Source organism: Lithobates pipiens, unplaced genomic scaffold, assembly GCF_037356315.1.
Source record: "Lithobates pipiens isolate NorthernLeopardFrog02 unplaced genomic scaffold, aLitPip1_a1.2 Scaffold_16, whole genome shotgun sequence".
NCBI lineage: Eukaryota > Metazoa > Chordata > Amphibia > Anura > Ranidae > Lithobates > Lithobates pipiens.
Window position 1 is genome coordinate 124,918,098 of NW_027507748.1, and position 12,945 is coordinate 124,931,042.

Genomic DNA, 12,945 nt, shown 5'->3' on the forward strand with positions numbered 1-12,945 from the left:
ATTATCATATTTATATAAACAGTTGTGCAAATATCAGGCAACATAAAAAATTTCAACTGTTATCTTTTTATTTTACCGGGCCTCTGCTCTCAGAAAATACATACCGTAATGTTCCGGGGGGGGGGGGGGTGGCGCGGTCAGGCGTTTAAGCAATTTTCTAGCCAAGAATGCAGATTTTAACATGTGCATACAAATTTACTCTAGTGGTTGTAAACCCTTTAAACGTTAGCTCATTGTAATCTTCATTGCTAATGCTACTGTTCACTGCCTGTGAAAGTTGTCTTGTATAATCTTGTGACAATCCGTTCTGCAATCTTTTATGATGTCACGGGTGCATGCTCAGTTTAGCATTTGATTAACGGCATGCTACGTGTGCCGTTTCTGCAACAGCATGCCAGGTCTGTCATTTCACCTGAAAATGGCACAGCTAGGAAGGATCGCGATACTCTGCATTCCTCAGCTTCCTGGTTCTCCCCCCTTGTGACTGTGAGACGTCACACAGGGGGAGTGGACCAGTGTATCTCGTATCTCAGTTCATACAAGAAATCTTCTGCAGCTGTTGTTATACTGAGAGGAAGGGCGGAAATGACATCCACAGCAGAGACAGTAATCCATACATACCTAAGATGGCGCAGCCGATACCCGGAAGAGGCTATAATTTATAAAACTTAAAAAAGGTAATTGCAAAGCAGCTTTTACTAAGATTACAATGTGAAAGGCATGTTAATACTTTGTTCTATGATAATATTGTAAAAAAAAAAGAGAAAAATTAAAGCTGAGTTTACTTCCTCTTTAAGTTGTTAACATTTTTATAGGCCAGTTTATTGGATTGGTTGCCTTTTATTCATAAAGTATCCCCATATTCATGCAGAACATCAAACTTTTTTTCATTTTGCAGGTAAAAGTTAATGCCTATGGACCGCATACACCAGGTGGGAGTCTCATACACTCAAACACTTTTACAGAAGAATCTTTTCAGACAACAATCTTGAACACGACAGGTTAGAAGTGAAATGTTTTCCTAGAATTTTTTTTTTACCTTGTTAATGGATCTACAGTGTGTGTTGGGAAGGTATGTGAAGAAACTTTAATCAAACATTAATTGGGGGACACATTATAAATTAAGTCCTGCATCATAGAAAGATGGAAACTAAGCACAAAAAATAGGGGGCATTGCTCCTCTCATGCTCCATATTCCTCTCAGGAAATGGGAACCAACTTTTAGCTTGGTGTCCTAGGTTTTCGTCAAGAAAGGTATGAATGTGTGGTATTAAAAATGTTGTAATAAATGTGGGGAATATTTCATTAAATAAAAAGGAGGGGGGGGCGTGGCCGGATGTGAGAGGCGACAGACGTGTTTGTGAAGAGCTCCTGGAATCCTGCACTCCATCCTTTGCCATCTCGGCTTTTACTGGCCCTAAAACATCGCTCCAACTCTGCAATCTGTTCCTCTCTGTCCCCTCCAGAGCCCTGAGGTGAAATTGGGAGGAATTTTGGTCGAGGGGGACCGCGCACCGCTCGGGCCTGCAACCGCCGCCATCTTGCGGATCTCCTACATCGAATCGCTCCAGGCCTGGGGTAAGAGACTGCCATCCATCCAGTTACCGGTGCCCCTTTCCCCCTCCTGCCTGCCCCTCCGCCCGCCTGCCGAAATCGCGGACCTCCTGGGCCGCTGGACGCGCTCGTGGCGGCCGCGGCCTACTGCGGCCTAGTGAGACCCGCCGGACACCGCTGTTTCCTGCACGGCTGTCCCGCGGAAGTGTGTCGCGGCCGGCCAAGCCCTAAATTGAGCTCGGGGATCCTTCGGCCTACCTTCTCATCCACTTGCCTTCCTGTAGTGACTGAGTGTGCTGAGCGGAGGGGGCTGCTGTGGGGGCTGCAGGGTGTGCACTGTGGCCTGGTGTCTCCCTCCCCAACGTCCATTCTGCCCCCCCCCCCTGCCTGCGGCCTTCCCTGACCACTCTACCAGCTATATCTCCATCTGCCTCTGCTCTGGTGTTTGCTGTGGGGGGTTGCAAGTGACTGTTATCTGCCCGCCTGGACTGTGACATCCCCCCCCCCGGCTGGGTACCTCGTGCTCCCCTGGGCTGTGAGTGGTGGTCCCCCTTGCTCCTGTGTTGGGGTCTCCCCCCTTCTTTGTGTCCCGTCAGATGTCACCCCCCTCCAAAAAAGGGAAAAAGCACTTCAAGGCTGTAGAGACTGACTCCCCACCCTGACTGCCTCCACTCTCTCCTGATCCTAGCCAGCCGGACCATTTGCTTGTGGGGAGACTCCAGGCCTTGCTGTCTGAGATGGAGATGGGCACTACGGAGGCACCGGCAGCCACGGGGTCGGCCCCCCCGCCACAGGACAGCACGGCCACCATTCTTGCTGCAATCGAGCAGAGCAGAACGTCACTGCTTGTGCGTATTGACCACCTGGCAGAGGAGTGCAACTTTATCAGGAATGACCTTGATAAAATCAGAGGGAGAATGACTGAAACTGAGACCAGAGTCTCCGCCACGGAGGATCTTACTGCTGCACATACCTCCTCCATTGCTGAGCTGCAGCGCACAGTACAGTCCCTTGTCGCGAAGTCAGATGACGCTGAAAACCGGCTCAGACGGAATAATGTTAGAGTCCTGGGGCTTCCTGAGAAAGAAGAAGGGGATCACCCGGCTGTCTTCGCGGAAGGGTTCTTTAAAAATCTCCTGGATCTCACAGATGTCCCTCCTACCTATGTGGTTGAAAGGGCCCATCGGGTGCCCTCCGGACGTGCCATCCCTGGGAACCACCCCAGGCCTTTCTTGGTCCGCTTCCTCAATTATCGAGACAGAGACAGAATTCTATCGGAGGCCCGCAAGCATCCTACTCTCACATATGAAAACGCATCCATTCATCTTTTCCCTGACTTCTCGGCTGACTTACAGCGGAAGAGAAAAACATTCAATGATGTTCGTAGACGGCTCCGGGACAAGAACATAAAGTATAGTATGCTTTACCCTAGCCGCCTGCGTGTCCAACATGATGGAACACTCAGATTCTTTGATAACCCAGCGGACGACTGGCTGACCACCTTGCATTGATGGCCTATCCTCGTAACGATCTCTGGTGCGCAGAGTGACCCTGGACCTGGCTTGTTCTTCTTGGCGCAATCTCCTCTTAGTACCGGAGCCACTTCACAGGTACTTGAATAGGTGACCCCCACTGAACCCCCTATGATTGGGTTCATCTACACGAATTTGGGAACCAACTGCTCTCCACCCACTTGGAGGCATTCTCACTGAACTCTTTTGCCGTGGAAGGATATTACTCCCCCCCCCCCCCCCCTCCCCACGTTAGGGGGCCATTGTATACCAAGGGGGGCTGTTCAGGCCCTTCGGAGGACTTCCATGGTTCAAGGGAACATCAGTGTGTTGGTACCGAATACACGCCTCAAAGGTTGAATCCGCGGTTCTGCGGAGGACTGTAGTGTGGCCTAGAGTTTGGGTTCACACTCCACAATGTTATGGTTAGTTTTGGGTATAGACCGGTTCCTGGTCCACCCCCAGTGTTTTTGGGGGGCACCGGGTACCGGTAGGAAAAGCACCCAGTGCTTGGGAAGTTGTATAGTTTTGTATGGTTTGTATATGTTATGTGCGGTTGGCTCGTGCTCTTTCGCTGCTTGTCGGGTGGGTCTCAGGTGGGACTCGATCATCCGGTTGCTAAACTCTCCCCCCTGGAATCATGGCATCACATGATCTGGGTACTTGGTCGGTGGTATCCTGGAATGTTAGGGGCCTCAACTCTAAGTTTAAAAGGGCACTGATGTTCCAGTATATCAAGACGCACAACCCACACATATTGGTCCTACAGGAGACCCACCTGATGGGGAGTAAGTTGTTGACTCTGAAAAAACATTGGGTTCAGAAGACTTTTCATGCCACGTATTCCTCATATGCCAGGGGGGTCTCCATTCTGATAAACAAATCCTTTATGTGTACAGTGGAAGCTGTTCACACGGACCCTCATGGCAAATTTGTAATTGTGGTACTCACGGCCTGGCAACAAAGGTATATTTTGGTAGGGGTGTATATTCCGCCACCTTTTAGACCGGAAGTGTTGTACACTATTTTGGAGAGGATTACCCCGTATTGTCCAGCTAAATTACTAATCCTGGGAGACTTTAATAACACCCTCTCTCCTGATCTTGATAGGCCCACTCCATCGCAATCCTCTAGGGGAGACCTGATGGGGTGGACAGACGCGGCGGGGGTTACGGAGGTGTGGAGATGGCTGCACCCACGTACTAAGGCTTACTCGTGCTTCTCTACGTCCTACAAAACCTCCTCTAGAATAGATTATGCGTTCGCAAATCAACTTATGTTATCGGACGTGGTAGAGGCGACATACCTGCCTAGTGGGCTGTCTGATCATTCCCCCCTCAAAATTACTATGCGGGCGACGGAGCGTCGCAGCAGATCCCTATGGCGCCTCGGGGTGCAGTGGATCTCCCATGAAGAGATAGCGGGGCGAATCCCACATGCACTGCGAGAATACTGGGAACTTAATGCGGGGTCATCCTCTCCTCCCGCAGTTTGGGATGCCTTTAAGGCATACACTAGAGGGCAATATATGTCAGAAATTAAGGCAGTCAAGGTAACTCAACAGGCCACAAAAACCCAGTTGGAGGGAGAGATCGAGGAGGCAGCTGCTGACTATGGGTCTGACCCCTCGGTCTCCAATTTCGATCGGCTTCATTCCACAAAACGGTGTCTCCACCTCCACCTCTCTGAGATTACCCGTTTGGAGGTTTTTCACTCTAAAAAAAAGTTTTTTGAGCAGGGTGATAGGAATGGTAGGCTACTGGCAATGATGTCTCACCATGATACCCCTATGACCCTGATTCCCTAACTGGTTTCTCCTACCGGGGACTCCATTACATCCCGGGAGGGCATCCTAAGGGAGTTTCGGGCCTTCTATCAGACATTATACACTTCCACGCTCCCTCCTGCTGTAGATCCGGGCGGGATGGCGCCTCTCCTGGACCCCCTGGCCTTGGGGGGGCTCTCAGATGAGGAGAGGTCCCATCTGGTCCGACCTATTACTGCGGAGGAAGTGCATGCTGTTATTAACTCGCTCGCAGCTGGGAGGGCCCCGGGCCTGGACGGTCTGCCCGTCGAGTTCTACCGATCCCACGTGGATCTTCTGGCCCCTCTGCTGGCTGACCTGTATACCCAGTGTCTGGAGGGGGGAGCGCTCCCACCCTCCATGGCAGATGCCCATGTCATTCTAATTCTCAAGCCCAATAAAGATCCCAAACAATGCGCCTCATATAGACCCATTGCTCTTCTTAACACTGACTTTAAAATGTTATCTAAATTAATCACGGTTAGACTTAACCCCCTTCTGCCCTCCGTTATAGACCCTGACCAGACTGGGTTCATGGCCCAGAAATGGACGGATATCAACCTCCGCAGACTTTTCAACAATCTACATGCCAAACATGATAATGTGGGCACTAGAACGGTTGCCTCCTTTGATATCGAGAAGGCGTTCGATTCGATCGAGTGGCCTTATCTCTGGGAAGTTCTGCGGAGGATGGGGTTTCCGTTGGTTTTTATTGGGTGGCTACAGACTCTGTACAGATCCCCAAAGGCGGCCATTAGGCTGGCGGGGGATGTTTCTGCTCCCTTTCTGTTGTCCAGGGGTACCAGGCAGGGCTGCCCTCTCTCTCCAGCACTTTTCGCCATTGCTATGGAACCAGTGGCGGAACATTGCGGGTCTCGCCCCATATAAAAGGACTGCAAATGGCTTGGCTGGAGGAGAGGGTGGCACTGTATGCTGACGACCTCCTGCTTTTCCTGAATGACGCGGACCCCTCTCTTAGAGGAGCGCTGCGAGTACTGACTGACTTTTCTAGGATAACTGGACTGCGGGTGAACTGGACGAAGTCCCAGTTACTTGCTATTGACCCTGAGGCAAAACGACTAGCCCCGCCAAATATCCAACTGCAATGGGTAGATGACATGGTGTACCTGGGAGTGAGGGTCTCGAGAGACGTGTCCAGCTTTATCCCCCTCAATCTAGATCCGGTGGTCCAAAATGTCAAGGCCAGGTTGAAAGCCTGGGAAAACCTTCCCCTATCCCTCTTAGGCTGCATTAACCTAATCAAGATGAAGATAATCCCTAAATTTACCTATCTATTCCGTAACTCCCCACAATGGATTCCTTCCTCATTTTTTACGAAATTGAATTGTTTGTTCTCTTCCTTCCTCTGGGGCTCCGGCCCCCATAGGTTTAAACTATCCACGCTGATGCGTCCGGTGCTGCGGGGGGGGGGGGGGGGTTGGCGTTTCCTGACCGCCAGAAATATTTTCTGGCAGCACAGTTGGTCACGGTAGTCTGGTGGATGGCACCAGACATGTCCAACCCTGCGGCGGTTCTGGAGGCTGCGGTGGTCCGATCAGTGGAGGCCCTGACACACTTACCCCTGCAGGGTCCCAGAGCCCCCTATGACCTGACACCCTCTATGCACACAACTCTAAGGGCCTGGCGGGCGGGACTGGAGGGGTTTCCGGGGACTGCAATCTCCCCACACACCCCCCTATGGAATAATCCTACCTTACCTCACCTCTACTCACTACCAGACCCCAAAATTTGGGCCAGATGTGGCATAAAACTCATATCTGACCTCACGTCAGGTACGACTATACACCCCTTTAATCACCTGGTATCTCGCAATAATGTACCCCCCTCGCATCTATTCCGCTATATGCAGCTATCCCATGCTTTCAAGGCCCAAGTGGTACCCAGTACCACGCAAATTGTGCAATCCGCCCTGGAAAAGGTTACAAAATCTGAATGTACTAGGAAGCCGACTTCGGTCCTCTATGCGCACCTTATTAGGGTCTCTTTTCCAGATCTGTCAAAGCTCCGACAGAGATGGACTCAAGACATACCGGACCTGGATTCCGAGGACTGGGAGGACATGTGGGACTTTCCCTTCACCATCCTGGTCTCTCTTCGAGATCGTCTCATACAATACAAAATTCTACACCGGGCATATATTACCCCGTATAGATTACATAAAATGAGAACTTCCCTGTCCTCGGAATGCTGGAGATGCACTGGGGATCCGGGTGACTTTATACACATCTTCTGGTCCTGCCCGGTAATTCAGCGTTACTGGTCACAGGTACTATCCATAATTCATGAAGTGGTGGGAATAGATGTAGCCCAGACCCCGCGGATATGCCTTCTGGGATTGGTGGAGGGGGTGGACCCCAGGATAGCAGACAGAACCCTGATAGGACTTCTACTCTTTTATGCCAGGAAAATGATCACCTTATGCTGGAAAAAGCAGGCACCGCCGTCATTACAACTGTGGAAATCCCATGTCCATAAAGTCTTACCCCATTATAAGGAAACATCATAACAGGGGTTGCCCCAAAAAATACATGAAAGTGTGGTCTAAGTGGCTGGCTGATGCCTCCACAGTGACTACAGATTAACATGTCCGGGATGTCATCCTGAGGGAAGATGGGAGTGTGGTTGGGGTGGGTCCCTGGTATTGCTCCACTTCACTGTCTTATGTTATTTAGTGTAGCCAATACTATGAGCCTAGTTCACTTATTCTGGTGCCCCTTGCGGCCCGACTGCAGAATTTGGTCCTAAGTTGTTATATGGAGTGGGAGCCAACCTAGCACTAAGTTGTTGTTGTTGTGGATGTGCTACAGGTGTCGATTATTCTGTTGGAATCGCATGATGGCCCCTGCGTGGGTCTAACCATAATACTGTGGCATGTCACTGTTCTTTGTTGAATGTTTGTCTGTCTAAAACTCAATAAAAAATATTTTCAAAAAAATAAATAAAAAGGAGGGTTTTGGTGAGTGGTAAATTATGAATAAAAGGGTGGTGTCTGAATTATCAATCTATAATAATTATACAATTTCATACAAAACCAGAATTACTAGTGATTAATATTTCACACACACAATATCAAAGACCTCAATACAATATGAAAGTCATTTCTCTTACATTCGCACGTACAGGCAGAATCACGTACCTGTACGTTGCCCTTTTAAGAGGCAGCTTGCACGCATGCTTCGTGAGCATGATCGTGGGTCCTGAAGACTCGATTTCCATGGGGATACCCACGATCGTCTCGAGTGGAAAAACGGGGAAATGCTAATGTAAACAAGCATTTCACCGTTCTGCCTAGTGACACTGTCAGTGATCACAGCTCCCTGTAAACCTAGTGGTTAACCCCTTCACTGCCAGTCACATTTACACAGTAATCAATGCATTTTTAATTGCGCTGATCGCTGTATAAATGCGCCAAGTGTCCGATCTGTCTGCCATAATGTCACAGTCACACTAAAGATCGCTGCCATTACTAATAAAAAAAAAAGATTAAAATGCTATAAAAATATCCCCCATTTTGTAAACGCTATAACTTTTGCGTAAACCAACTGATGCGATTTTTTTTTTTGTTTTTTGTTTTTTTTGTTAACCAAAAAGATGTATAAGAATACGTATCAGCCTAAACTGAGGGGGAAAAAATTTATATATTTTTTGGGGGATATTTATTATAACAAAAAGTAAATGTTTTAAAAAATGTCACTATTTTTTTGTTTATAGCTCAAAAAATAACCACAGAGGTGATCAAATACCACCAAAAGAGAGCTCTATTTGTGGGGGGAAAAATTTTGTTTGGGAACCACGTCGCATAACTGCGCAATTGTCAGTTAAAGCGGTGCAGTGCCGAATTGCAAAAAGTGCTCTGGTCTTTGGCCGGCCAAATGGTGCGGGCGGGGCTTAAGTGGTTAAAGACAAACCTGGGACAGCCTCAACCAACTATAAAAGTGTGACTTCAACCGTGCTATTAAAATATTAAAAATAAGATCCCTTCTAACTCTTAAGACAATTTCTGACTCTCTGCGGCCGGAAGAGAGCGAGGGAGATATCTTTAAGAGCCAAAAAGAAAACTGCTACTAACAATTTAAGAGGTCCTAGCTTAAATAGAGCTGTTAAATTAGGGTATAAAATATTCACTGTAAATAATGTCAAAACACAAACGAGCAAAATGTAATCCCTACAATTGTGGGAGCAAAAGATTAGTGTGTGTGTGTGTATGTATATATATATATATATATATTACACACACAAAGTGCTGTGAAAAAATATTTGCCTCCTTTTATTTTATTTTTTTTATTTTTATATATTTATCACACTTAAATGATTCATATCAAACAATATTTAATATTACACAAAGATAACCTGCGTAAATCCAAGATGCGATTTCTAATTATTTCATTTATTAAGGGAAAAAAGCTGTTCAAACCTGCCTGGCCCTATGTGAAAAATGAATTGCCCCCTCTAATGCTGAATCGTGAATGAACTGTGATTAAAGCGAAGCTCCACCCTAAAGTGGAACCTCCGCTCATTGGAACCCTTTCAGGGGGGGGGGGGGGGTGCAGATACCTGTACAGTACAGGTATTTGCACCCACTTCCGGCATCGATATCCGCAGAATCTGCGGATATTTACGCCACTTCCTGCAGGTCCTCCGCTGTCTGCTGGGAAACACACGGATGCCAGAGACAGTGGGGACCATCCTTATTGCGCGACTCGCGCATGCGCAGTAGGGAACCGGGAAGTGAAGCCGCAAGGCTCCACTTCCTGATTCTCATACCCAAGATGGCGGCGGCAGCACCCGAGAGCCGTTCGAGAGATTGGCTTTGGTTGCCGACATCGCGGGCGCGCTGGGCGGGTAAGTGTCCTTATTTTAAAAGTCGGCAGCTGCAGTATTTGTAGCTGCTGACTTTTTTTTTTTAAACAGCGGTACTCCCACTTTAACCAACTTTTTTTGGAAGCGGAGTTAAATTTTACTTGCCACACCCAGGCCTGATTACTGCCAGACCTGTTGAATTAAGAAATCACATAAATAGAAGCTGTCTGACAAAGTAAAGCATGCTAACAGGTCACAAAAACCCACACATCATGCCACAATCTAAAAATATTCAAGAACAGATTAGAAACAAAGTAATGCACATGTATTGCTCTAGGAAAGGGTTCAAAGCCATTCCTAAGGCTTTGAAACTCCAGTGAACCACGGGGAGAGATATTATTCACAAATGGAGATAACTTGGAACAGTGGTGATCTTTCCCAGGAGTGGCCAGTGTTTCGTCACATATGGTGAACCATCACAGTTGGCTACCCGCTGGACTGCGCATCTGTGATGCCGCCTTATGTGTTCCACCCCTGAGTCCAAATTCAAGCCCCACCATCCAAGTGGTCATAGAGTTAGATATTCATTAATGCCGAGCGAAGCGAGGCTGCCCCCAAAGCGTATATGGCGGCGTCGCGCATGTGCACTCCACCGGGTAGCCAAATGTGATGGGTAGCCGAATGTGACGTGACACCGGCCTACACAAATTACTCCAAGAGCATGACAACTCATCCAGGAGGTTCTAAAAGAACCCAGAACAACATCTAAAGAACTGCAGACCTTGCTTGCCTCAGGTAAGATCAGTGTTTATTATTCAACAGTAAGAAAGAGAATGGACAAAAACCAGAACATCCTGAAGGAAGATGTCCGCCCATAATTTCATGACCTCAGGTGCACTTGGGTTATGCAGAAGGACAATGATCCAAAACACAACAGCAAGTCCACCTACAAATGGTGAAAATAAAGAAAAATGTAGGTTTTGGAGTGGCCTAGTCAAAGCCCTGACTTCAATCCAATTGAGATGCTGTATCATGACCTTGCACAGGCCATTAATGCTGGAAAACCCTCCAATGTGGCTGACTTAAAACAATTCTGCCAAGAGTGGGCCAAAATTGCTCCACAGCAATGTGAAAGACTCATTGGCAGTTATCGCAAAAGCTTGATTGCAGTTGTTGCTGCCAAGGGTGGCACAACCAGTTATTAGGTTTAGGGAGCAATTACTTTTTTACATAAAGCCAGGCAGGTTTGGACAGCTTTTTTGCCTTAAGTGAAACCATCATTTAAAAACTGCATTGGTTGACAGCAGCAAGAACTGTGATACCGCGGCACTGGCGATCAACTCAGTCTCCTTCGATAAACGAATGGGCCCTAGAAATGGATAATATAGAGAGAATGGAGATACTTTTAGCACAAGTACAAGAATTCGATACGTACGAAAGGTGCCTCCTGACTTGGACTCCCTGGAGGCAGTATAGGAAATTGGTAAAAAGCTGAAGGAAGGAAAAGGAGGAAAGAAATGGAGGGAAAGACTGATGGGGGAAAGAAAAGGGGAAAAGAAAGGAGAGAGGGAAAAGGAAGGAGGGGGGGTTCTTCTCCCCCCCTTTTTTTTATTTTTATTATGTGTAAAAGTATTCAAGATATGTCTAACAAAATAAATGTGACCATTATGTATGTAAGTAAATGCATATGTTTGAAACTGTTTAAATATGTGCAATACCTTATAATAACTTAAAATAAAATTAGAATTGAAATAAAAACTGCATTTTGTATTTACTCGGGTTATGTTTGTGCAATAATATTTGTTTGATCTGATTGTTTTGAGTCATTTTAAGTGTGACAGATATGCAAAAAAAATATAAATTCAGAATGGGGCAAATACTTTTTCACAGCATTGTGTGCGTGTGAGGCCCTGATGTGAGTCTGTTAATAACTGTATGTGTATATAATATTAATATATATATATATATATATATATATATATATATATATATATATATATATATATATATCTCTATCTCTATCTCTATCTCTTCCTCTTTTTTTTTTTTTTTTTTTTTGTGTGTGTGGCCTTTGGATATTTTTTTTTTAATGCAATTCTCACCTGGTGATTCACTGCAAGTCAGTGTCACGCCTGAATGCCAGGGTGAGATCTTGTTTGGATCCTGAGATTCACACTTTCTTGTGCTCTTCTCCCTCATGGTCTTCCACTTTTGTGGTTAAAGAGTACTCCTTTGAGTTTGAATACTACTTCTGGAGAGTTGGAGGGCTTTTCATTGTTGCCAGTCTAAGCAAGGAGAGATAACCTTTTTCCTCCTGTGAATTCCTTCTGTGCTGCCTAATCACTGATCCATTACTGCAACAACCTGGTTCCTTTTGCCTTCATGACTCCCACGACCACCCGCATTGAAGATGCACTTTTCTGCGGAAACATGCAGGGCTACCATTCATTCTGAATGGCTCCGCCACGCATATAAAACCGCAATTCGGGTGCAGGAACCATGAGAATGATCACATGGTCAAAAAGACCACGTGATTTCCCTGCGGCCATGTTTTTGCAGGTGCATGCACCCTTTTTTTTTCCAGAAATGCAGGCATGGCAGCCTATTCATTTGAATGCGCTGCCATGCCGTGCAAACGCAGCACGCAAAGACACATAGATGTGAACCTAGCGTAAATGAATACATGACTGGTCCATAAAAGTCCCTGATGTGAGTCAGTTAGCAACTAGAATGTTGTAAGAGTATTTGTGCATAACAAGTTTTCATGAATACACATCAATTTTTTTTTTTTTTTCCTCTAGATCCTGAAGAGCCCAAAGCAGAAAGTATTTGGAGTGAAACAAGTGCCTTCACGGTTGTAAAGCCAGTGGCTTCGCCATCTGCAAGTGTGTCTCTACTGATCTGATAAAGTTATATTGTTTAATGTTGTTTTCTGGCTAGTTTTATTACATTTTAGTAATGGGGCCATAGGCATTGGAAAACAATACAGAATAAGAAAGTATTACAGCAAAAAAAGGGAAGCTCATGTTTTTTTTTTTTTTTTTTTTTTTTGTGAAAGTTTAATAAATGCATACCAGACTGTTATGCCAAGGATTTACTGTATCTTCAAACAATGAAAACTGTATAGTCTTAGATGTGATTTCATGCTTTCAAGTCCCTTTTTTTTTTTTTTTTTTTTTTTCCCCTTTTACAAATGATGTTGCGTAATTGAATTTACTTACTACATTTTCATGCAGTGTGTAACATTTTCTCCAC

General features: G+C 46.2%; 1 protein-coding gene across 4 annotated transcripts in view; it reads left to right on the plus strand.

Annotated features, from left to right (window-relative positions):
* SPAG5 (sperm associated antigen 5) overlaps window positions 1-12,945 on the plus strand; it is a 191,205-nt gene that overhangs the window by 113,409 nt on the left and 64,851 nt on the right. For all 4 annotated transcript variants that reach the window (XM_077480426.1, XM_077480428.1, XM_077480427.1 and 1 more), the window contains 2 exons: window positions 899-1,001; window positions 12,492-12,575. In XM_077480426.1, coding sequence (XP_077336552.1) covers window positions 899-1,001; window positions 12,492-12,575 — 187 coding nt within the window. The remainder of the gene's footprint in view (window positions 1-898; window positions 1,002-12,491; window positions 12,576-12,945) is intronic.